At 37.1% G+C, this 26,036-nt stretch overlaps 5 protein-coding genes and 1 long non-coding RNA gene across 8 annotated transcripts; 2 read left to right on the top strand and 4 right to left on the bottom strand.

Annotated features, from left to right (window-relative positions):
* Positions 1 to 499: 499 nt before the first annotated feature.
* LOC149647134 (uncharacterized) lies at positions 500 to 3,796 on the top strand. The gene is made up of 3 exons (XM_089849989.1): positions 500 to 1,003; positions 1,063 to 1,226; positions 1,311 to 3,796. The coding sequence occupies exons 1-3, from the start codon at positions 775 to 777 to the stop codon at positions 3,645 to 3,647; spliced, it is 2,730 nt and encodes a 909-aa protein (XP_089706115.1). The 5' UTR covers positions 500 to 774; the 3' UTR covers positions 3,648 to 3,796.
* On the bottom strand, positions 3,715 to 5,717 carry LOC149647133 (uncharacterized). 2 transcript variants are annotated; one of them, XM_089849993.1, is made up of 4 exons: positions 5,138 to 5,717; positions 4,590 to 5,061; positions 4,028 to 4,519; positions 3,715 to 3,988 (listed from the first exon to the last, which is right to left on the bottom strand). In XM_089849993.1, the coding sequence occupies exons 1-4, from the start codon at positions 5,425 to 5,427 to the stop codon at positions 3,788 to 3,790; spliced, it is 1,455 nt and encodes a 484-aa protein (XP_089706119.1). In that variant the 5' UTR covers positions 5,428 to 5,717; the 3' UTR covers positions 3,715 to 3,787. The 2 variants fall into 2 exon arrangements, with proteins under 2 accessions (XP_089706119.1, XP_089706118.1); XM_089849992.1 differs by having other exon boundaries at positions 3,715 to 4,519.
* Positions 5,718 to 8,328: 2,611 nt separating this feature from the next.
* LOC149647132 (uncharacterized) lies at positions 8,329 to 9,719 on the bottom strand. Its single transcript, XR_016371874.1, has 2 exons — positions 9,492 to 9,719; positions 8,329 to 8,717 (listed from the first exon to the last, which is right to left on the bottom strand). It is a non-coding gene; the product is annotated as an uncharacterized LOC149647132 (long non-coding RNA).
* Positions 9,720 to 9,850: 131 nt separating this feature from the next.
* LOC149647131 (uncharacterized) lies at positions 9,851 to 15,888 on the top strand. 2 transcript variants are annotated; one of them, XM_089849990.1, is made up of 4 exons: positions 9,851 to 9,975; positions 11,306 to 11,619; positions 13,245 to 13,698; positions 14,895 to 15,888. In XM_089849990.1, exons 2-4 carry the CDS (start codon positions 11,351 to 11,353, stop codon positions 15,687 to 15,689), a joined length of 1,518 nt encoding a protein of 505 aa, XP_089706116.1. In that variant the 5' UTR covers positions 9,851 to 9,975; positions 11,306 to 11,350; the 3' UTR covers positions 15,690 to 15,888. The 2 variants fall into 2 exon arrangements, with proteins under 2 accessions (XP_089706116.1, XP_089706117.1); XM_089849991.1 differs by having other exon boundaries at positions 9,853 to 9,975; positions 11,309 to 11,619.
* Positions 15,889 to 17,479: 1,591 nt separating this feature from the next.
* On the bottom strand, positions 17,480 to 19,044 carry LOC149647130 (uncharacterized). The gene is made up of 3 exons (XM_089849994.1): positions 18,883 to 19,044; positions 18,357 to 18,805; positions 17,480 to 17,744 (listed from the first exon to the last, which is right to left on the bottom strand). The coding sequence occupies exons 1-3, from the start codon at positions 18,917 to 18,919 to the stop codon at positions 17,553 to 17,555; spliced, it is 678 nt and encodes a 225-aa protein (XP_089706120.1). The 5' UTR covers positions 18,920 to 19,044; the 3' UTR covers positions 17,480 to 17,552.
* A 2,007-nt stretch (positions 19,045 to 21,051) lies between these two features.
* Positions 21,052 to 24,297, bottom strand: LOC149647129 (uncharacterized). The gene is made up of 2 exons (XM_089849705.1): positions 22,879 to 24,297; positions 21,052 to 22,164 (listed from the first exon to the last, which is right to left on the bottom strand). Exons 1-2 carry the CDS (start codon positions 23,061 to 23,063, stop codon positions 21,891 to 21,893), a joined length of 459 nt encoding a protein of 152 aa, XP_089705831.1. The 5' UTR covers positions 23,064 to 24,297; the 3' UTR covers positions 21,052 to 21,890.
* Between the last annotated feature and the right edge of the window lie 1,739 nt (positions 24,298 to 26,036).

Genomic DNA, 26,036 nt, shown 5'->3' with positions numbered 1-26,036 from the left:
GAGAAAAAGGACATAGTCCCCTTACATATGGGACAAAATCCCCCTGAATGGATGCCGATGACAAACTCCAAAATAATGTTTACGACAAAATACCTCAAAGTACGGTTCAAATTGATATGAACGTTTATAAGGAAAGAAAACATAGGTACATGTTTTATTACTGAATAATAAGCACCCATCTTTTTCATCAGTGATAACAAAATTCATACAGGTGCTACCAACACTGGTTTTTGACTAAACTACACCACGGGTATTTCGAATATAATATTGAAAAGATTCGAAACCCCTTGCTAGTTGTTAAAAACCTTTCGAAGTCGAGCACTGACACCCTTTTCTCGAAGCAACTCACAACACTTTTAAGCCCACTGTAACTTCGTGATGGGTATAGGTAAAAGTCTGAAATTTTGCTTGCCGCGAGGACTGTCAATCCTAGCAGAAATTTATAACTACACGAAGTGAGGGACTCTATCGCTTAGAATAGGGACCATCTCTGCTGGAAAGATTTTACGTAAAGGGGGATTAAAACTTCCATTCCCCTTTCCGAGTTTATTTTTCCCGCTTTCTTCGCTCTTAAAAGCTTCAAAAAGTGGGAGGTTCTCCTTGGTGGCTGATTGGAGCGTTTTTAAATATGTCAGCCAATAGCCATAAGGATGAACACGTGACTAAAAAATCGTCTGCTACTCTAGCCTCTTCTTTAACCTAGGGTTAGTCGTGGACTCGTCGGTTCTAATTACATTATTCAGCCTTGTTTAAAATTGGTTAATCAACTTAATCATGGAAGGACTCGGAGTATCAATTTTAAATAAAGTCTCGGTAGGCATACAGTGCAATACAAATGCTAAAATTATCAGAGATAGAGGTTCTCAAACAATAAGAGAAAGAAACCCCATAGCTAAACGAGCTAACAAAAACACCCAGACTATGGCTGAAAAAATTAAACCTGGCCTTATTATTAAAAACAAATCTAAAGATGCTTCCGTTCTGTGTAGACCATCATCAAGTGGTAAGGTAAAAATCTAGTTTTAAAATAAACACATGTTTATGTCTAGTTACGAAATTCAGATTTCACCTCACAAACCCCAAATCTGAGCATAAATAATTCAACTCAGACCAACGACTTGGTAACAAATTCGATAGAAAAGGGTATATTTGCCAATATGGGTATCAGAGCAACTTTTCTGCAAGATATTGTGGACCAATGTCACACCCTTGATCTGAACTTGAAGGTAAATCTATTTGGATTTAATCATAAATTCCCTGTTTAATTCAATTTATTACATTTATAATATAAATTTACTTAATATTTTTAGTGTTTCCTTAATACTCGCCGAGAAAGAACCATTTCAATATCAAATGGGCTAAATGTGGGACTTCTGCCAGAAGATATAGATCCGATTCAGTTGATTATTACTGAAACAGGGAAATGCACCATAATCATCCCTTTTCGACCTGTTGAAACGAAGCAGTTCTTAAATATTGAAAATGAAACTATTAACACGGTTGATGTGGAGGCTGCACTAAACCTTGTGAAAGGCTACAAACTTAAATTTTGCCCTGGCATAAAGTGTAATGCTGATATAGCTTCTGGACCAAACTATAAAATATTTTTGGAACCATTTCCTAGAGTCCAGTCAACCCAGTGCGAAGTTTTTTACACTTCTAACAATAAATCTAAAGTTGGGCAGTGCACACACTGTTTTAAGAGTTCCAAAGTTCTGTCCAACAAGAAAAAACGTAAACTAGAAGAGGATCCAATTAGAAAAACCAAGAGAACCAAAGTTGAAAGCAAATACCCTATAAGTAAATTAACTCCAAAAAGCCTTAAATCAAGATTAGAGAGTATTAAAAAAAGCCGAAGATTTTTGAATAAGAGGGTTGCAAAGCTTGAGGCTCAGCTTGAACATAAAGATATGTTGCTAAACTCTGAACAATCTGATGAAATTGACTCCATTCTTAACGTTTTAAATTCGGATTTTAAAAATGATGTCCAAAAGGCTATCGAATCGGGAGAAAATTCTGAATTATTAAAATTGGCATGGCAACGAGATAGTGAAAAGAAACAAAATGATGACAAAAAAGCTTTCTTTAAGGATCAAAGGAACTGCGAAGAAAGCCACAATGGAAATCGTTGGAGTCCAATAACTATTAGAATAGCTCTAGCGGTATTTTCTAGAAGCCCAGCAGCCTACAAGGCATTGAAGACTTTCAAAATTTTCAAATTACCGAGCGCTAGCACTTTGAAAAAAAGGTCTCAAGTTTATGATAACACGCCTGGCGTTAATCATAAATACCTCTGCGAACAACAACAGAAGTACGAAGATTTTAAGCGCTTGAAAGAAGTTAAGGGTTTACCAATTCCAAAAGCCGATGGAGTGCTAATCTTCGATGAAGTGAAGGTTATTGAAAAATTAATTTGGAATTCCAAAAATCATCAATTTATCGGCTTTGCTATGGAAGAAAAAGAATTTCCCCTTTTAAATGATATTTCCAAGGATATGTCTGAACCAAAACCAACCCAATACGTTCTTCAGTTTCTCTGGCGTGATCTAACATCTAACTTTGATTTAATTGGTCCATATTTCACCTTTGGTTCTCCTGTTAAGCACGATAAACTGCTACCCTGTATTCTTGAAACTTTACGTTCTTTAAACGCTTACAATTTTGGAACGTCAATTCTAATGTGCGATGGTGCGAGCTCCAACCTGGCTGTTATTAAAAAGACCATGGATGGCGCAAAAAAGGCTTTTTCTTACACGATTGAAGACGCTGAAAATAATTACGAAGTTAATCCTAGTTTTGATAACCCTTTCTGGCCAGGGCGAAAACTATATTGGATGATCTGTCCTTCTCATGAATTAAAAAGTCTCATTAATTCTCTGCACTCTTCTCACTGTTTAAGAACTAAAAACTTCCAAAGGAACGGAGTCAAATTTGGTTGGCAGAATTTAAAAGATATGTATGAAAGGGAAGTAGCTCGACAAAAAAACGGTCTTTTGCGGTATGTCCCAAAAATGCATACAAGTTACATAATAAGAGATGCCTGGACGAAATTGAACGTCAAACCAGCCAAAATAATGCAGCAGCCACAGGTTCTATCAGAACTATACGCGCATTCCCATAACCCCAACGAATTTCTACCTGATCGCGAGAGTTCATACGAATGCTACCTCTACTTAAGAGCCTGCAGCCAGTTATTTGAGAATGGGTTTTTATCTAAAGACCGAATTTTCTCAATGGCTGATAAAGAATTGATGTCAATTAAAGAAGGCTATACATACTTTGCTGATTGGCTCACTGAAATTTTAAAAAAAGACCCAGAAATAAATTTACAAACTCCTAAACAAGATGCCTTTCTTGCTTGGCAAACCTGGGACTTACTGCGAATTACAGTCTTTGGCTTCCTTAAGTTTTCAGAAGACTTTCTTAACAGATATCCAGACAATTTTATATCACCATCGCGAATAAATGGAAGTGCCGTCGAGTCGCTCTTTTCGCAACTTAAATATGCTAGTGGTAGTAAGCTCACGGGTATAAATTACAGCTCTACGCAAAAAGCAGTAAGAATAGTAAAAAACATTCACAGTGGGAATTTTTCCAATACCGAGTATCGGGATGACAACCTGGGCCTGGAAGACATTAAACTATAAAACTGCATTAACATTTTCACATTAAATACAATTAGGATAATTGATTTAAAAATAATCATTGCCCATTGCCACATTTGAGTAAAACTTTAATAAGAACTGTCATTTCTTAATTTTTGTAAGCATTAAATAATTAAATATTTTTAAAACAATTTTTTCGATTTTAAATGTATCACAGATATTTTCTTTGGACTATTTTGATCACAAGTTAAACCAGAAGTTTTAAGCAAAACGCGTTCTTGTACCTCATATAAATGACTAGGTTGACTTTTGTTACATTTTGGTTTAGTTTTCGATATTGATGGGTTGCCAGTTTGGTTTTCAGCCTTCTTATTCACAGCTACCTTTGGGGTTTTCTTTTCAGTCTTCTTATTTACCGCAACCTTTGGGTTTTTCTTTCCAGCCTTCTTATCTACAGCAACTTTCGGGGTTTTCTTTTCAGCCTTCTTTGAAACTTCTGTTTTATTAATTTTTGGAGCTTTCCTTTGATTTAACTTTGGGGTTTTCGTGGTACATTCTTGATTATCTAATTTTTCGGGTGATTTTCTTTTCCCTTTACCAATTTTAACTTTTTCCTCTTTTTTTGCCCCTTTGGTTTCTTTAGAGTCTTTTTTGACAGTTTTAGTTTTGGCATAAAGCTTCTTCAGTTGACTATATAAATTGTCTCGGAGATTGTGGCCCCCTTTGCTAATACTTCCACTGCAAACACTGATGAATTCCTGAATTCTTGCATGCGTCAATTTTCTCAGCCAGATCTTATAAAAGAAGGTTAAACTCTCTCGGTCAAATTGCGTCAACAAGTCAGGAATGCACTCTACTCCTTCCCAGAATAATCTTTCAATTTTTTGGTTTTCTTTAACTTCAGATACACACACCTTTTATAAAAATAAAAATAAAATTAACTAGCTGCTTGTAATCAATAGCCTAAGTATTTAGTTAATCTACCTTGATCATGTCTTTCCCGTGTTCACTTAAAGCGTCAGAGTTTGCAAATAAACGAACTGTGTTATTTACTTCCTTTACAAAATCTCTCAAACTCTCTTTGGGAAAAAACATTCCACCTCTATCTTGTTGTTTCAATTCGATTGGTAGTTGCTGTTCTTTCTCTTCATCGTCTAGTGAAATTTTGAAACACAGTCTATAGACATTCTGATATAGAATTTTAGTTTTCATATTGTAGTGATCTGAACTCCTTAATCGTTTAGACACCCTCCACATCTCCCCCAAAGTTCCTCCGCCAAGTCTCAAAATTCCACATAAACTTTCTTGCAAGAAGTTTGAAGGTCTAACTTTAATTTCTTCATTCTTTTCAAAAACTTTTGTCTCTTCTTTGGTATATTTATCATCATCACAGCTCTCCAAATCGACGGTTTCATTATCACAGTTTTCAACAATATTTTTATCACAACGGGAAAATCTAATAGGATAATTTAATAAGATTTGATACCTTTCCATGCACTACAATAAAGAAAAGATCTTAAAACAATAAATACCTGTATACACTACACAAGTAAAAGTTGAATAACTCTTGCACATCTTTACTGTTCATTTCATCAAATTCAAAATTAAATTCTTCCCTTAATGTATTTGCTATTTTTAGGAACTGAAGTACTTCTGCTTTATCATTGGCATAAGTATAAATATTTCGAAGAAAATACTCAAAACTCTGAGACTCAATAATTTTGTTATGAATTGACATTCGCTTGTCACTTAAAGCTATATGAAGCTCTTTTTTTGATTCTTCTTTAATGTGCTCAATAAGATCTTTCACATTTATATCCATTTCGAATGAAATTTCTTCAAAACTTGGGCTAGGAACTCATTACCAAATAACAAATATCAACAACAACATGCTTTCTAGGCCTTCGCGAAGTTCGTGTGATTGAAGAAGCAGACGACGGGACGAAATAGGTCACGCCCTCGAATAGTTTTAGTTCTGATCGTCAGGTAGCGACACTAAAATTTGTTCCCTCTTTCGCGTTTAGCCGCCACTAGGTGGAGAGAAGTCACCTAGAATGGGGGAGCTTTCTACGTGAGAGGTACTATGCCAAGCGCATAGTCCTTCACTTCCTATAGTGATAAATTTCTGATCCTAGCTATAGTTTCCAAATTTCAAGTTCCTACCTTATATACTTTTCGAAATATCGAAGGTGAAATTTACCTTATTTTGTCACTCACTCACTCACCGATCATCAAAATTTTAAGGTACTTCTAGGGTAGATAGAAACTTAAAATTCAGGATTTAGTTTTCATTTATTTTATAAAGCACAGAAAAATTAAAACATCCCGAAATTTTTATAAAATTGTTCTTTAGTTCTTTATTTTAAAACTAGATGGCGCTGCCGTCTTTTCAACAGAAATAGTGTGTGTTCTTGTTGAAAGGACGTAATGGTCCAAAGTTAACCGAAAGTTAAATATATATTAAAGCTAATAAGAGTAGTAGTTTAAAAGAAATGTGTCGTAAATGATGCTACATTCTTATATTAGGATATCGCGTACAATCTTTATTACATATTCTCTGCGGGTCGAAAGGGGTAATTCAGCGTAAATAAGGACAAACGTTAGCGATTATATTGGCAAACGAAGTACCACGAGAGGTTCTTGTTTTAATATGACTACCGAAGTATAACGAGAGGGTCTACAAAAAGAAGTGAGATCCTATGAAAAACATTAACATGTACAAAAATGGGCCAAGCCTCGCCTCGTGCCCTTTCCGCCGTAAAACGTTCTGAGATCCCATGTAGAGCCAAGTCTGCCTTTTGTTCTCATTCAATCGCCAATTGAACAATTATGTTATAAATTAAGTCCTTTTCCTAATTAATAACCAATATTCTTTGACTCTATCATAATTATACATCTTTGTTCGTATCAAAAATATCGTGACTTGGCAAGCGCAGGTCATCCCCTTCGATTATTTTAAAATCGGCAACGATTTAGTGAATATCCCTTCGATTATTTTAAAATCAGCAACGATTTAGTGAATATCCCCTCGAATTCCTTTTAATATTACTTACCTGCGATTGCCAAGTCACGATATTTTTGATACGAACAAAGATGTATAATTATGATAGAGTCAAAGAATATTGGTTATTAATTAGGAAAAGGACTTAATTTATAACATAATTGTTCAATTGGCGATTGAATGAGAACAAAAGGCAGACTTGGCTCTACATGGGATCTCAGAACGTTTTACGGCGGAAAGGGCACGAGGCGAGGCTTGGCCCATTTTTGTACATGTTAATGTTTTTCATAGGATTTAGAAATTTCACGTATATACCGCCATTGAGTACGCCCTCTGGTACGCGATTGAGCATTTTAATATTAAACACCCGCTAAAACATTTAAAATTTTCATACCAGGATAGAAAAATAATTGGTGAAAGCTCTATTTTATTAAGTATTTAAAAATTAAAAAAAAAAATTGTGCAAAAAGGCGTAATGTCATTTCGGAAGTAAATAAAGGTAAGGACCAACTTTTCGAAAAAGGCATAACGTTATTTGGGAAGTAAATGAATATAACCAACAAAATTTTGGAAAAGGCGTAACATTATTTCCAAAATATTACTAACCTAACCTAACCAACTCTTATACCTAATCTAACATAGCCTACCCTTAATTAACACGAAAAAATTATAATATTTTCAAACTGAAAGGCAATGTTGAATGCCAGTGACACCACCAATTAACAATTCCAAATCAAAAGCTCTTTCATATATGCAAATTTTCTCAATTTTTTGCGCTATAGCTGACTCGCTTTCACAATTTTTAAGAAAAATAGATAACTGCTTACAATAATTAGGAAAATAAATATTTTGGTATGTAACGTAATAGACACAACCAACAAATAAACAAGTTGGCTGGGTCTTTTATTCATCAGTGATCAATTTTAATTTGGTGATTTAACTCATCCAACTTCTGTTCACACGTCCAACTAGTTTACTCAACTCAAGTTGACGCGTCTAAATGACTCCGGATTAAGCCATTTTGCACCCGGAGGCCGAGATAATGTGCGCCCCTTTAAGTAGGAAAAAGGGAATAGCAAATATCGCTAAGGGGGAATAGTTTAACTCAATGCGCCTCCAAAAAGCCTTGCACCCCTTTAATCCGGCCCTGACTATAACATACTCAAAGGGCATCTCCCTATCTCTAGTAGAACCAGAGTTATGAGCCTCCAAATTTGGGTGTAATGCTATTCCTATGGAGGGTATGTTTATGAACATTATGCTTAATTACTCGGCCCCATTTTTTATTGATCCCAAGTTTATAGTATGGTTGGATGGGGGGCAAATAGGACTATATCATACTCAAAGGACATCCCCGTATCTCTACTAGAACCAGAGTTATGAGCCTCCAAAGTTTAGTGTAATGCTATTCCTAAGGAGGGGGTATGTTTGTTTATATTATCCTCAATTACTTGGCCCCTGTTTTCTCGATTCCCATGTTTTTAGAATGTTTGGAATAGCACTATAACATAGTGCAAAGGACATACCCGTATCTCTAGTAGAACCAGAGTTATGAGCCTCCAAATTTGGCAGTAATGATATTCCAATGGAGGGTGTATGTTACTGAACACTTTCCTCAATTACTTGACCCCTGTTTTCTAGATCCCAAGCTTTTAGTATGGTTGGATGGGTAACTCATTGCGCCCCCAACAAGCCTTGCCCCCTCGCCCCCCCTTTAATCTGGCCCTGGTGTCCGCCATTTTTAAGTAATGTTTAAAACTAAAAGATGCAGAATTGTAATATTTTTATATTCCATTCTAAATAATTATCTTGTTTTTGATGTACAGAATATTATTGTTTTCATTAATTTTACTGAACTAATTTATCATGTGCACTACATTTCAATTCAATAACGCCTAAATAACGCTCGCTAACCAAAACGAAATTTTATCTAACATCTTATTTTACTTTTATAACCGCGCTAGAGAGCTGCAAAATGAAAATATTAACCTCCAACTCCTTCCAACTAGAAGGCAATACACAACAATGACTCCAATTCCTCCCAATGCCATAATCAAAAGTTTCAACTCCGCAGAACTCCACCAAGCGAAATGTATAACTCCTCCCAACTCCTTCCATGAAAATTAAAATTTATTAAACTCCTCCCAACTCCTTCCATGAAAAATAAAATTTCTTAAACTCCTTCCAATTCCTTGCATGAAAATTAAAATTTCTTAAACTCCTCCCAACTCCTTCCCTGAAAATTAAAATTTCTTAAACTCCTTCTAACTTCGTCCATTAAAACCTTTCTAGTTTCTAGTCTTTGGAAGATTTCTTTACTCTTTAGAATTGGAAAAATAGAAAGTTCAAGTAAAACGTGTAGATCATTAGTTTTTCTTTCAAATTTGACCTGAGATTGATATCACGAGTGCTTATAAATTATCATTTTCAAATAAGAAATAATATTTACTCATAAAATAATTCTGGACATTAAAACTTAAGATTTGGGGAGGAAAGGCGCTACGCGTTGTCGTTGGGTCATATTTTACGCTTAGTTTCTTAAATTAGCTATTTAATTAAAATCGGACTGATTCGCTTCGCAACTGCTATTTTGAAGGACAAGGCCACGAACTTCACGAATCAAGAAATACTAACACTACAGTCCATTCTGTTATTAGTTGTGCCTGCCAATATGCCTACTGCCTTACTTTAATATGCATCAAAGCTAGAAAGGAGACTTTGTCAATGGGTTTAAGAGAAAAGGAAAGCGCCCTCGGCCCCATTGTGTGAGAGACTCACTGAGGGGACGTGTCACGTGGGGTTACGGGTGAAAAAGAATTTTGTACGAAGCTTCAGAAGACAAACAACGCCAAAGTCCGCTTTTAAATTGGAGCCCTACCACTTACCAGACTCAAGTTTTCCAACTCCGTAGATTTCCATGTTTTAAGATAATTTTCCATTGCCTCCCAACTCCGCAATTATAATTATCATTATTCCCATTGCCTCCCAACTCCGCACACGAAAACTTCCACTGCCACCCAACTCCAATTTTATCTCAGAAAAGCATTTCCAACTCCTGGAGTTCCCATCGCTTAAACGCGGAACCCAGCGGGTTTCGGAGTTCTTCCACGGAGTTGCAGCTCTCTACTAAACTACATAGGCGGCGTTGACAGATTAAAGGAAAATCAAATAGTTCGTCTTTCGAGAACAAGGAGCTTCTAACAGTCCATACGTTTTTCTTCGTTGCTTGTTTAGTAAAGTTTTCGGGGCTTCTTCGCGACGTTCGGTTCGCGTAGCACCGCCGTCATCATAAGCTGCAGAAATTATCACTGTGCCGCTCACCATTTCCTCTGAAATTCCATAAATTTGGTTTTAATACATCTAAAAGAAGTAAGTTCACTTAATTTAATTATCAATTATATCGGCTATTAATTAGCTTTGCCCAAAACGTGTTACTATTTTGAATTGACCGTCTTTTGTCTGAACTTCGGAAGCCATTTGAATACGAATTATTTCGCGGGACTAAAGACCACGAAAATGTTTATAGTATTTTTCAGACTTAAATGAAAGTAGTTTTTAAAATGTTTGATATTTCTAGTGTTGTTTGTTATTATATTATAAAACCATGGACTAAGAATGCGCGTGAGGAAATTTGTTTTCACTCTACAGGATAGGCAACTCCCTATCTCGAACGACAGCTTATTCTGTATAAGGGATTGAATATTAAATATTAAATGATCTCTTATTACAATATGATAATTAGTACATATAATTAGTCTTAAAAATAATCAAGGACTAGCGCCATCCGCTATTGGTTTAGTGGCGTCTGCGAAATCGAATCTCTTAACCCTACGTGATTGGTTGAATTCTCACTGGCTGAGAGAGGTAAGGGCTAAGTGGTTCGATTTAGCAGACGCCACTAAACTAATGGCGGATGGTGGCGCAATAGTCCTTGATTATTTTTAAGTCTAATTAATTGCTAACTATTTTGTAATAAGAGATAATTTATTCCTTTAATATTTAGAAAAAGGCCGTTCTTTTAATTAAGGTATTATGTTACGTTAAGTGAACTTTTCCTTTAAGAATTCTACAGCCTATCTCAAACTTTCTGACTAGTAATAAGTGAAACCAAAAGTGAATGAGAGGAAAAGTATGAAAATGGCCAAAAGTCGCGACGCGAGTCATCAGAGTTTCGCCGTAGTTGACCGTTTAATTGGCGTAGCTATACTGGGCCTGTTCACTCCCTTAAAATAGGTCTTGTGTTAATTCGCGGTTACGCGGTTACCGTCGTCTGCTATTGCGTATGCTAGAACTTCCTCGATTTGTGTTTGTAGTCAGGAAAGAGTAGCTGGTAATGTTTTAAAAGGTATTTCAAGGTATAATATGGATTTAAGTAAAGTTATCGAAGCAATAGAAGAGCACATAAAACTAGATACATTTTAAAACAAATCTCGGTAGTTAAGCTATAGCGCGAACACTTTGCGTCGTGATGCGCGTGATCGAGTGGGCTATGGTTAAACCAAGGAGCATAAATGTCTGAACTACTTTCAGTCGCGAGTTTGCAAGTCCATCAGTCACTAGTAGACTAAATAGTTATTGGCGAAACTTTGAGTTTGATGTCCGCGTTTTTTAACACAGACTCTATGAACATTGTCATACTTTCCCTCTCATCCACATTTGGTGAAACTGTTAACAGACAAATTTATTGTTTTCTTCTCAGCAGCTGAAACCTTCAAACAAACGTTTCTTTTTTGCGTCTGAAATCATGGAACCCCTAAATTGTCAACAGGACGCGGACGTATCGCGACCCTCTGAAGTATTTTGGAAAATCGAAGATGATACTCGGGATGATGAAGATCAAAATTCTGATGATGAGAATCTTAATGAAAACCCTGGAAGTGGAGAAGAACTTCAAGGCTCCGTTAAGAATGAAAAGGACAGTGATCATGAGGATAGTGATGAAGATGGAAGCGGTACTGAAGAGAAATCGGATACCACGGAAGATGAAAGTGATGAGCGAAAGAAGACCTCAAAGTGCGTTTATAAGGGTTATCTCTGCTTCCAAAATCCCCTAGGTAGCGCTGCTACAATTTCAGGGTTCATACAAACCTGGAAAAATCAGGGCAATAAATAGTTGACAAAAACCTCAGGGAAAATTGAGGGAAATTTCGAATTTTTAGTAAAATTCAGGGAAATTTGCGTCAGAGTCCGAGTGATTAAGCAAAATGTTCATAAACATACCCTCCATAGGATTAACATTACACTAATCTTTGGAGGCTCGTAACTATGGTTCTACTAGAGATAAGGGGATGTCCTTCGAGTATGTTATAGTCCTATTTGCCCCCCATCCAACGATACCAACTACTTGGGATTTCGTCAATCAGGGGCCGAGTAACTAAGCAAAATGTTCGTGAACATCCCCTCCATAGGATTAACATTACACCATACTTGGAGGCTCATAACTCTGGTTATATTAGAGATACAGGGCTGTCCTTGTAGTATGTTATAGTCCAATTTGTCCCTCATTCAACCATACCTAAATCTTGGGATTTCGTCAAACAGGGGCCGAGTAATTAAGCAAAATGTTCATAAACATCCCCTCCATAGGATTAACATTACACTATAGAGAGCTTTCAGTTGGAGGAGGAGCTGAGTCTCGTGACATAATTTACGCTGCCATATTGGTGGGTTTAAAGCAGGAATGAAGCTGAGGCCACCCAATATGGCTACCAGAACAGCGGTAAGACTTGTGAGGGTGTGACGTACTACTATCTCATCTGAAAGCTCTCTATTGTACGTCTTCGACATTTCATTCTTTCATTCATTAAACCATAAGTTTATAAGATATGTTCCAATAAGTATGACATTTCCTATACTTCGTAATACTAGAGACTTACAGCTCGAGCTAGTTCGAGAACGACAAGTGAGAATTGCAGACTACACTCGGTTAAATTTTCGGTCCATCATCCTATTTAGTCTGCGTTACTAAGCCTTTGACTGAAGCCTTTGACAGTAGCGCCTCACCAAGCGTCGCTTTACCTCGAATCTATGATAGAGATGGCCGATACCAGGCTTAACCCGATACCGATCGATACCGGTACTAACATGAACCGATACCGATCGATACCGATATTTACTCACTATGATCCAAAACCCGATACTTCAACCGATACCGATATAGTATCGGTTCATCCCTACAGGCGCGTACTAAGAAACATTTTCGCTTATTAGTTGTTAGATAAACTGAATTCAGGCACTTTTTATATAAATGAGAACTCGTCACGATTGAAATTCATAGAAATGAGATATTATCACCATCATTACGTTACTAAAAGACCTAAAAATGTCATGTAGCGCCATATAACGCATTTTAAACGAGTATCGGTTTAGTATCGGTATAGAACCAACCGATCCAATACTATTGGGAAACCCCGAGTATCGGTGAAGATACCGATATGGTATCGGTACCGGTTCATCCCTAATCTATGACCAAAGTCACTTCATGACAAGCTCCAGTTTCTAAGTTACCAGTGACAATCTTACTGAACATATCTTATAAACTTGTGACAATCCTGATAAATATCCAACACATTTTGCTTTAAATGTTTGAGTGAAAATGTTAACTTATGATTAAACAAACTCCTGACTATTAATAACAGGGACGCTCGGCCTTATACATGCGAACAGTGTAACAAATCGTTCACAACTAAAATATATTTGAAAAAACACAAAGCAACGCACAGTAATAACAGACCATTTAAATGTGATCAATGCGCAAAAACTTACAAATCGGCAATTAACCTAAAGCATCATGTTACAACAACGCATTCTGAGGAAAAGCCTTACAAATGCGAAGATTGCGACGCCGCTTTTAAATCTAAAAGTTATTTATACTACCATCGGAAGAACGTTCATTCACTGGAGAAACCGTTTAAATGCGAGTTTTGTAGTTTTTCTACGAAGAAAAAATGGACACTTCAAAACCACGCAGTTCGTCATTTGGACGCGAAACAATTTGTGTGTGATTCGTGTGCCTACAGCGCTTTTACAAAAGGAGAGCTCAAAAGACACAAGGAGAGAACGCATGACAAACTTGCAAGCTCAAACAAAATGGTAATTCTTATTAGTACAAGCATACGTTTATAAGATGTTCCATAAGTATGACCAGGGATAGATTTATTTTTGAAGTAGGAATGGAGAACGGTTAGTATTTACTTCCGTTCGACTCATAGCCCCGTATAGAGCCCCTCCCTCCAACACGTAACGAAAAGTTTAAACTATCTTATTGGCTCACTTAAACTACGTTTTGATGACGTTGCTGACGGGGACGGCGAAAAATGAGTAATTCTATTTTACCTTTGTCGCTATGACCCACCTCTTCTTTCATACCCCCCTCGGTCCCGTAAACGGCGCCCACATTACTCTGTTCTCCATTCCTACTTCTAAAATTAAATCTATCCCTGGTTTATTCTAAGCCTTTGACAGTGCCTCAACAGGCCTAGACCTACGTCACTTCATAACAAGCTCCAGTTTGTAACCAGTGACAAACTTATGGAACATATATCATTAACTTACGATATTGTGAAAGTATTATCGAAATCTTTGGAATAAGTAAATGCTCCATGTGTGCTGTTTCACCTTTGCGACCTTTTGTAGACGGGAATATACTATAAACTAGAGGTGCGCGGTTAACCCGTTTCAATCGAATAATTCGATCGAATACCGAACCGAATAATTCGATACGGTATTAGATAAGCCCATTTTCACTATTCGATACGAATATCGAATACCGAACTGACTATTCGGTTGAAGTTCGACTACTATAAATTTAGGTCCTTGGCACTAGAGAGATCCACCTTATTTTAAAAAATATCATCCCGATTTTATTTGTCTCCAATCAAAAACTACCAGCAACTAGTGCCTAGAAAAATTTTAAGAAATACTTGGCCACCAATGAGGAGAGGTATTTTTAAATTTAGGAGCTGCTAATTTGTTTTCTCCTCGCTTTGTATTAACTATTCACGAATATTAGGGTTACCACCCGATTAATCGCGAATACTTAGCCTAGTATTCGCGAGTATTAGCTAGGGTTAACTATTCGCGAATACTAGGCTTAACTATTCGCGATTAATCGGTTAGTAAAAAAATTACCAAGGCCTAACTATTCGGTATTCGATTTGGTATGTGACAAGGAAAATCTTTGGTATTCGGTAACCGGTTCGATACCCAAAAAGTGGTATTCGCACACCCTTACATGGTAACACTGTAAAAATAAAGTCCGTATCTTCATAATCTTTAATCTTATGCAGGTAAAACGATATCAATGCAATGAATGCGATTACTCTACATCATCAAAGAGTGTTCTGAAAACTCACGCTGGCGTTCATTCTGACGATCGTCCTTTTCTATGTCACGAATGCGGGGCGGCATTCAAGTCTCAATTAGGCCTAACGACACACATCCAACTTAAAAATAATCCGGATAGACCATTTTTATGTGACCAATGTCCGAGTGCCTTTAAAACCAAAAGCGCTTTAGTAACCCACCGACGCGATTTGCACACGGACGAGAGACCATTCTTATGCACTTTGTGTCCAAAATCATTCAAAAGCGTAGGTCAATTGACCGTTCATACAAAACACGTTCACGTTGATGGAACACCATTTAACTGTCAGCTTTGCGATAAAGCGTTTAAAACGAAAATGTCTTTACATAGCCACATGAATATGGTGCATTCTAACTCGAAAAATTTTCATTGTGACGAGTGCGAAAGTTCTTTCAAATCTAAAGCGAATTTGAAAAATCATCAGATGATTAAACATTCAACGCAAGAACCTTTCATCTGCGAATATTGTAATTATGCGACGAAGAAAAAATGGAGTTATAAAAATCATCTATTACGTCATACTGGAGAAAAGCCGTTCCGTTGCGATCAGTGTGATTATGCCACTATTGAGAAGACAACGCTAAAGAGACACGTAGCTAACAGACATGGACCGAAATATCATTGTGAGGAATGTGAACTATCATTTCGCGTTAAATCGGAACTTTCAGCACATAAATCAGTTCATAAACCTTGCTACGTTCTTTTAGATCGAGTCTAATCCCAAGAACTGTCTTCTGAACTTTTCTCAAACCAGAAACGAAGTACTATTTATGTTTTTCAGCACTAACTGGTATTCCAAGCCTTTTTATGGATTAAATTTGGTTTAATAATAGTACAGGGTATTGGTTATTGTTGGTCATAAAACTGGTCTTCTAAAATAAAGTGTAATGGAAACATTAAAAAATCATTACTATTTCGAGTTTTTTTCTTTCATTTTTAACTGTTACTTTAAGTAGTTTAATTTTTAACTCTAAAGTCTGCGTTCTCTTACAAAAATTTAGGTCACAAATAGTTCCTCAAACGTTACCTAATTGTTGCCCATTTTATGCTATACTTTTTCGAAGGTCATGTTCGCTAAACTGCTGCGTAACACGTACCGAACCGTTAGCTAACATTTTTTCGCCATGTTGACTGAAAGTTACCGAACTTTTTAAATGAGAGTTACCTACACGTTGCCTAGTTGTTTAAAACTTGTTTTCAAGATGTTACCCACTAGTTATCTTTCGGGTAACTAGGCCTACCTCGTCTGCCTTAGGTTTTGATACCTCGTCTGCGTAATTAGCCTTAGGTTTTGATACCTCGTCTGCGTTATTAGCCTTAGGTTTTGATACCTCGTCTGCGTAATTAGCCTTAGAACACGGTGCAATGCGTTAGTTTGCATGTTAGGTGAAAGGGTTCGGCAATTTTTTAACTAAATAAGATACGGAAATATGTTTAATCTTGATTTTGTCTTTCGGTTCCCTCAAAAGGTAGACGAGTCAGCTAGCTCAAAAGTTTAGTGATAGTTTTTAAAATCATTAAAGCAAACAAATTGTGACCACAGAGTTCTCGGTTTTTGACCAATGAAAAGTAGTAAACAACTTGTGTTCTCATAGTTTGCTGTTTTCGGCCCATGAAAATTATAAAACATATTGTGACTTAATAGTTTCCTCATTTCGACCTTCGGTATGAAGGTCAACAAGTTGTTGCCTAAAAATGGCTCTCTTTTACCCATAGTAACATTTGGTTTCCTGTTTGTTATCTCATAGTTACCCGAAAAATGGGTAACAATTTGTGTTGACTTCAGTTACCTAAAAGTTTCTATAAAAATCCACGGTTACCTAATTGTTACCTGTTTGTTACCAGAAAGTTACCTAAATTCCTTAAACTTTTTTGTAAGGGTTGGTTGATTTAGGTTTGATTGTGTGGTTTTAGGTTCGATTTCATTTTGTTGTTTTAGGATAGATTTGGTTAGTTGGTTTTGGTCTCTGGTGAGATGATGTACCGAACAAAATAAAGATTAACATGCATTTATGCAATAAGAATAAATTAATTGACATATTAAATTTTTTTCAGTCATTTTGGATTTTTAAAGTTTAAATTTTAAGTTAATTATTATTAGCTATGCCTTAGATTAATGCAACTGCATGGCGATACTTTCGTTTTTACCCGTAAGTTTAAGTTTATAAATTAGGTGGTTGTTTAGTGCGGTTAAGTTTGTTTTTCAACTTCGGCTATAGCTAGGCGCCAACCCGTTGATCCGTCTCCTTGCGCTTCTTGTTTCGCCAACCTGCTTCTCTTGAGGCCCTCAGTGGTCCTCCTTTGCTCTCACAACTTTCTCAAGCTAGGGTCACGTGAGCCCCATGAGTATTTTCCTAAACGTGTATGACGTGTTGGGTGAACCAGTCCAAAGAATGGGTAAATTATTCAGGGCTTATTTTGGTTGTTGCTTTTGAGTGTTTGGTTTAAGCGAAGCATGCTCACAGAGCATAATGTAAGTAAACAGAATAATAAAGTTTGATAGTTTATTTAAAGTTTTCTGGAGTTACATTTTTAGAAGCCAAAACATATTTTTGACAGATAAGTGTTTTCGATTAATAGATTAAGCGATGGGCATTGGTATTGGTCCTCCAGCTATTACTGATGTTTCCAAGGCTGGTCGAAGGGAATTGTAAATTGCATCCTCAATTTGCTCGATTACTTTGATAGCAAAGTTTTCTTTCAGTGAATTCTTAACTGCCATTAGCGATCCAAGCTCGTCCAGGGACACTTTAACAGCACCCTTTGATTCAATCTGCAAAAAAAACCGCAAAAGATTCTAATTTAAAACTTAAACCAAGTCAATACACAACGCATCAAAAGCATCTGAGAACTAAAAGAATGGTAGTAACTTCATCCAAGGAGGATGTATAAGAGGGCAGGCCTGTTCTGGAAAGGGGGCAGGTAAAAAACCGAGGCTAATAGGGACTTGGCAATTCGGGCTTAACTCCGCCCCCAGCGCCATTATGTTATGTTTTTTAACAGAATGAAAGTTATATAAGCCCCTCCTCCTGGTATGTTTTTTAGCATTAGTGGAAGGTAGCCTGACGTTGCGTGACGTAGTACTGCCAAGTCCCTATACCGCATGCTTCGACGCGCAGGGCTTTGGTAAAGGCGCGCGATACGTGATCGTTGTTGGAAACGAGGGATATTCAAAATTATAAACAAGCTCATGAGGCTAGAGCAAGGGGGCTTGAATGCATGCGCGACAATGTACGCCGTGAGGAGGGGCAGAGGTAACCAGGGAACGGCACAGTATATCGTTTTAGGAATGAGGGACTACATGCATTTCGTCTGACTCCGAGTTCCGCCTCTAATACATTCTCTTTGCTTTAGCCAAGCACAACTTTGGTTTGAAATATCTCACCCTAAAATCAATCAGCCGTGGAAAGTTTCCAAATTTGTCCATGGTTAATGCAAACCTAACGTTGGCGTTTTTAACAGTACCCTTGGCTTTGAAATTGGCTCTCGGAATCTTGCTGTATTTCGCTTTACCGTCGTAAGTGACTACCAAGTTGTCTAAAGCCAAAGCGCATGAGAAAATTGCTTGAGTGTGATCGGCGCCAGTCCAAGCTGGAGCCCCGCAATCGCCAAGTCTGTGCGCTGATCTAAGTCCACTCAGTTTTCCATCATTGTACTCGGCCTTCACTTTGACGTTGAAAACCGTTACTTTGGTTCGAAATTCCTGGTTGAAATCCCGTAAGATCGCTGGGTCAAGACGCCGAGCTGTCAGCTCTGTAGACAAACGGTTTCTGACCAGCGAGTCCAGGTATTCATTGGACCTAACATAGGTTGAAGCCCAAGAAATGGAAAAGGCTGTACAAATAAATAAGTCGTTGGTTTATGAAACATCTTGCATGTTTGACCACCGTTGCATCAGGTTTGTTACTTACACAGAGATATAAAACAGAGAAACAGTATGCTTTTCATGGTAACCCTTACTCGTGGCGTTACTGTACTAAAATAACAATCTAGGACTCAATTATCGTTATTTTATACTTTAAAAATCATATCAGAAAAATATTAAACAGTAGTTTTTAATTAACATCCGGTGATATGAGGGGACACTTAAGCCTGCTTCAGACGATCCAATATTTTCCAACTAGTTAAATTATTAGGAAATAAATTGGAGTAGAAACTAGGTCATCAATTCTTGATGTATGTATAAAATCTAACCTTGTCATAAATTATTGTTCCTGGTTTATTTCTAATGGTAGTCAACTAATTTGGGCTACACAAGTTGTTTATGATTTTCAAGTCAGTTTTTACAACAATGAATTATGAGATATGGTTATGGTAAATAAACAACGAATTCCTTCTAGGCCCAGTTTATTATTGAAATACTAATTTTAAAGGAAAAGACGAAAAGTTCAGGTAACATAACATTATAGCTTAAAAGAACGGCCTTTTTCTAAATATAAAAGGAAAAATATTTAAAGAATAAATGATCTCTTATTGCAAAATAATTAGCAATTAATTAGTTTAAAAAACGTGGACTATACGACTACAACAACGCCATTGGTTTAGTGGTGTCTCCTAAATCGAACCACTTATCCCTACAGGAATAGCGGGATTGGTTGAATTTTCACAGGCTGAGGGAGGTAATTAAGAGGTTCGATTTAGCAGACGCCACTAAGCTAACGGCGGGTGGCGCAGTAGTCCTCGTTTTTAAGACTAATTAAATGCTAATTATTTTTAATAAGAAATCATTTATTTCTTTGTAATTTTTTCCTTTCGTATTTAGAAAAAGGCCGTTCTTTTAAGCCATAATGTTATGTTAGCTGACCTTTTCCTTTAATATTTGATCAATTACGATTTCCTTTTGACGCAACAACAAATGTTGTTGGAGAAGATGAAAAATTAATTACCATTTTCTTCTTTTCGATGAGCTACTGTTTGTTATTCAGTGCTGTTCTAATCAGCTACTGTTTGTTATTTGTTGAGTCTAATAACGTCACGTGATCTTTTTCTTACCTGTTACTCAGACCATTAAGTCTAAGCATTTCTGTAATGGGTTAGTGGTCAACGATTCCCTCGAAGTTCTTGATCACCATCTCGCCAAATTCTACTGTTGTTGAGAACCACCACTCCACCAATTATTTCTCAAATAATGTAAAAATGTGATTACGCTTCGCAAAGACAATTAGAAAAGTTAAACTTTTTTCATTTCGGTTCAATTTTCTAAGTGTATGTGAAGCATGGTTGATGGATAATTTATTTATTTGCCTATTCATTTCCTTAATAAAAGGAAGCATGATAAAAGTTATCAATCTTACAAAAACAAACAGTTTGCGTTTCCGGATATAATCTAACGGAACTGGAATTTCCTTTTGTAAGTCATTTATTTTAATGTCACAAGTAATACATGTATATGCGAAGAAGTATAACAAATTTAATATTTCTGCTGGTTAGGCTTAAAATTTATAAGTATTCTTTTAAAAAAATTATGGTTTGAATTGCAAGTTCAAAATAAGACTAGATTAACTCGCAACTTAAGTCTCATTTAAGTACTTCATAATCCAAAACCGATCCTTAAATATTACTTAAAAAACGTTAAAAAAATCTTATTTGATACTTAAAGGGGCTAACCGGTGCTGTTGGGGTGAAGTCCGCCCTTAGTTCAGGGGGAAAACACCCAGATCTTTGGCCATAAGGAATGGCACCACCGTCGAGGTGGGCTGGTAAGCAATATGCTAACCAACAGTTTGACCCCCCCCCCCTCGCCCCAACAGCCAGCCCCTTTAAAAAGAGAGACATGTTGGTCCAATAACTTGGCCTTCAAGTCCTACTAATACAAACATTTGAGCTCAAGAACTGGGAACCTTTTAAGTTCAGTTGTGATTATATATTCATTTTATATTCATTTTTATTAAACTCGTTTACATTGAAGGTCCAAAACAAGATTTTTAAAATTTCAACTTAATTTCATTGTATCTAAACAAGGCTAAACGAATTAATATGTTTGTGTATTAAGCCTTGTTAATTTAGCAATTCTGTGTTTCCAAGTATAATTGAATGGTCATAGTAAAAATATCAGACCACCTTACCCATGGACAGGCAACTGAATAGGGAGCTAGGTTTGCTTAGAGCAACGCCTGACACTAGCGCTGTGGCGGCGGATGTTGTAAGTTTTACATCAAACCCTAGTAAAATTTGCGTCATTTTGCTTTTTGAGGAGTAGGCCTAGAGGTCTCCAGTCACCGATACGGGGAGAAATCTGACTAAATTATAAAAGTGAGTTGAATTACATTATTTATTTTAGCCTCTCTCATCAAAGATTTATATAAGCGATCTATCTAGTTAGTTTTTGTAAATATCACTCGTGTATTGTTTATAAAGTCTGTTTAGATGGGGTGGCGTAGCGGTTAGCGCTTTCGTCTCGCAGCAAGAGGATCCCGGGTTCGATCCCGGACTGTGGCACCGGGTGAAAATCTGGGAACAAATTCTTCTGCGTAGAGTTAGCAAGTTCTCTCCCCGCTTGTTAAAGGAGTTTTCCTCCGCGGTCTAACCCGGTTTCTCCTTTCCATCAAAACTTGCAGAGGTTAACGGTAATAGTTAGTTTAGGGCGCTGTAGGTTAGCTGTGGCATAGGGGCTAGCCCCCTGCACCCCTCTATGCATTGTAAAGGGACCCACCTGTAAACAAGCCACAGGCTTAGTGTGGAAATCCATTCGTAGGCAAAGGCTTAGATTATTAACATTAAGCCTTGGCCAAAAAATATCCCGAACCATTACAGACGAATTATTCTTTACGGGACATTTGGGGATAAATTGCGGTCGATAGACGCGTGAGGGCGCGATTGCCATTTGTTAACGCGGGTTTAACATGGCTTTGCCTGTCTATGGGTTAGTTGGTCTGAGTAAAAATACGCCTCAGTATCTTCACGTGCAGTTTCGTGAAATTTAATACCACATATTGTAGGCTTTCCTTCGGCGATGTCGACCGATTTTCGGTTTGAACAAAGTTATTTCCAGAAGGAAATATATCGTTGAGAATACTGATGCAAATACTAGGAACATCATTGGCAAGTAGATATGTTCGGCGATTAACGCAGATACGACTTCCGTGCTGGTACGAAATTGTTTTTCGTTGAAAACTGAGCTACATTTTGGTTTGTCTGCTGTCTGTAGTCGAACGTCTTCCAGGAATATTCCTGCTTCACTGTATCGCAACACCCTACCAAAAGACAAAGAAGGTTAGCAAGTGTTGTGCTGGGTTGAAAGGTCGAACCATGGTCTAGCCTAGTGTCGAGACGTAGTTTTTGTAAAAGTTGCGCAGCTTCGTTAGTAACGCTTGATTTGTTACGCGTACCTCTCGCGGCCTTAGCATTTTCACACAAACATTTAATGCAAAATATGTTGAATATTTATTTGTATTATCATAAGTTCATAAGATATGTTCCGTAAGTTTGTTACTGAGAGGTTGTCATGAAGTGACGTAGGTCATATAGATTCGAGGTAAAGTGACGTATGGTGAGAAGCTGTCAAGGGCTTAGTAATGCATACTAAATAGGAACATGGACTGCAAAATTAACCGAGCGTAGTCAATTCTCGATTGTCGTTCTCGAACTAGCTTCAACTGGAAGTCTCTAGCATTACGAAGTATAGGATAGAAGCGTCATACTTACGGAACAAATCTTATAAACTTAAAGTGTTATTTTAATACTCAGGATTGATGGTAAAATATGGATGAAACTTTAAATCAAGAATGATTTTTAAATACTGATTAAAGTAGGGTGCGATAAAATATAAAAGCTATTATGCCCTAAAGACGTTTTTAGGTTGGAGAGAATTGTGGATAATCTAGTGAGTTGTAAAAACTTTCATTTAACAGTAAACAACATTTTCAATTCAATTTACTACTTCATAAAGCACGAAGTTGAATACGAACAGTCGCTTAAATGCATTTGCTATTTCTGGATTAAATCCTCTTCGAATCATGTAATGATAATGCTCCACAATGGCGTCTTCCTTTGACAAGTGAAAAAGTATATCTGAGCTGCATTCATCGAAGGCATACATAATCAATTTTATAGTTGCCAAATCACAGATAAAGACTTCCTTCGAAGCTTGCATTTGAGCAATTTCTTCCGGAGGATCGATGTCCGTGAAATCGAATAGTCCTTGGGTTTTCTCTATTTGTTTATAAACATTTTGATGCAGCGGTAATGTCGAGTTCTGCCAAAAATTAATAAAAAATTACTACAAGCTATTTCATTTATAATGGCCGGAAAGAATAATATTTGTGTCGTCGCCCCAACCTTTCGACTCATAGATCATGTTACGGCTATGGTTTGAGTGGGAAAAGTTTCAATATTGGTCGCGGCGTGGCGCTAGAGAGGCGCTGCCCTAAAAGAACCACGCGCCACCTGTATCTCCATTCCATTAAAAAAGTGTTTAATGGTCTCAAGCATGGTTTTCACTTGGCGTATATCACGAATTTTCGGCCGACGTCAAGCGACAACCGAAGAAAAACATAGTTACGCTGGACCGAAATTACGTTGAGTGTAGCGATATTACCTTTCTATTTTTTCAGCAGCGTTCAATGTTAACGCTCTGTGCGAGCCAATCAGCAACAAGCTTGAGTCGTGACGTCATTTTCGGACATAGCCGACTTGTATTAATACAAGTCAGCTATGCCCTAATAGAGTCAGTAACTAGTACAAGTCCTTGAGAATGCCGAAGATCAATGCTGAAATCATTATTGGAAAGGTTCGGAACCATCCATATCTTTATGATTTTAGACACAAAGATTACAAAAACCAAAAAAAGAAAGATAATAGATTGGCCGCAATTGGAGCAATGTTCAGTTTATCAGTTAAGCCTTGGTTCCATTATTTGCGGGAAACACGCTAAGTGAAAGCACTATAACGCTGGGCGACAACGTTAAAAACAAATCTGACGTTTGACGCCCAGCTGTAAAGCAGTATTTTCGGTCAAGTGAGAACCATGCTTTAGGTGTATGTATTGTTTATTCCGGTGTCCATTAGCTATAAACAATTTGTTATGAAATAAATATTGTTACTATTAAAACTTCCCTTTTAGCAATTCAATCAATAGATCTACAAAATCTTAGAATTTAATACTTTCCATGAAAATGTATTGAATACTGGTATCACGGGGAATTCGTGGGCTCACGTCGGGTTTTATTAGTAAATCTTCAAGGCGGTCAAAGTATCGCAAGGTGTTCGGTAAAGTCATCTTCGAAAGAAGGCTACCAGAAAACACGGCTGCAATAGTCAAGTACGAGAAAAACCACATCATCCAAACTGTCCTTATCAGCAATGATGATGAAACATTTTTCAGATTGTATCCTGAAAGTGTTGCGTCAGTACACATTCGGTATTAACATTTATCAGAATTTACCTTGCAAAACAGTAATACTAAAAACATCCATAAATTCCTTCAGAAAGTTGTTTCTCTTTGCTCTGTTGTTCAGCAGTTTGTTTCGAAAGTATACATATAACGCTACTAACATGATCGTTAAAAGGATTGCTATCCATGTCTAAAACAAAATGCAGTCCCATATGGATTATTTCTAAAAATATCCTCTCACACCTTTTGTGAAACCAAAACGTAACTCCCGAATTTAAGCTATTTCAAAATTCGTGAAAATTTTCAAAACTTTTACTTATAGCGATAGTAGCATTTAATTTAGACTTTTATAAGGTTTTGAAGGATTTTAATATTTATTATTGAACAGAAGTCTCCCCAGTAGACTCGGCGTTTTGATAAGTCTTAAAAATAGAAGCTTTTTCTCCCACAAATAATATTCCGCTTGGCAGCAGCACTTAACAATCGCCTACCAAAGACTGGGGCGTGCGCATTGTAATGTCGCACCAACATTTCTACTCCAAAGGTGAGACAGTACCTCCGAGATGAAGGTTCCTTTATTTCTAAGTAAAGCTCAACCTTGAAGGAGTGGTAAGTAAAGCTCAACCTTGAAGGAGTGGTAACCCATATACCATAACGTTGCCTCTGTACCCGCGCCCACGGCACCGTAGTCCTCCCAGGTAGGGTCGTACAGTACGAAAATTGTTAAGGACGCTCCCTCTATCTTAAATATAGAAGCTAGTTCTCATACAAATAAAATGGCGTTAAGCAGCAGCACTTAAAAATCGCCTACCGAAGGTAGGGGCGTAAGCGAGGGTACACTGGGAGGGTTACGGTGCCGCAGGTCGCCTGTCATAATTTCCAATCCATCTCACCTCAGTTATCCCTGGCCCAACGTAGTATAAACGCGTGGAGCTCCGTTGCGCTATGTAACGTCATATGACGCGTAGTATAACAGTTTTAGTTCTAAGTTTTTGGTTCCCATGCTATGAACTACTTTTTCAAAAACTTTCTCGCGCATTTTCTTAGAACTGATTTTATCTATGGCTCTCATCAATTATATACTATATTGTTGTCCGTTCTCTCTCTAGACTTTACTGATTCTAATTTTTAATGGACCACTACCTCACGGTAGCTTTACCTATAAGTTTTAAAAGACGGAGTGGAAAAACGTTTCAGTAGCCTACGGAACGGTTGTACAAAACATCTGATGGTGGGATTGGTGGGGTCTTCTATTTTCATTATTCATTGAATTCTTTAAATACTATAGAAAAGTTCATATGGCCATTGCCTAACATGTAAAACCGGAGCCTCCGAGATACCTAGGCCCGTGCCTCTCGCGAAGCGAGAGTATTTTTTAACTAATTTAGTTTGCCGTGTTTTATAACTTTGGGCCGCTTTTAGTATCGTAAAATAAAAATAAGTTCATCCTCGTGACCCCGTCGACTGCTACAATATTAGGGCAAGACAGACGTAGAGCGGTAAAACCGAGGTCACGGATAGTAAAAAAATGTTTTAGAAAATTACCGAAGACCTTTATTTAACAATCATGCTAAAGAAGTAAAGGATAAAAAAGCTAAGGTTAAAAAATTAAAGGTTACGAAGGAGTAAAAAAGTTCCCCTTATGGTATAATAAAACTGTGAATTAGCAAACTTCAAGAAGTTTTGTTTTACTAAAAAAACAACAAAGTTAAAATCTCATAATTAATTTTGTTG

Source organism: Phalangium opilio, unplaced genomic scaffold, assembly GCF_054372755.1.
Source record: "Phalangium opilio isolate 3A_F unplaced genomic scaffold, DU_Popi_V2 ptg000089l_1, whole genome shotgun sequence".
NCBI lineage: Eukaryota > Metazoa > Arthropoda > Arachnida > Opiliones > Phalangiidae > Phalangium > Phalangium opilio.
This window is presented reverse-complemented; position numbering and strand designations above follow the sequence as displayed.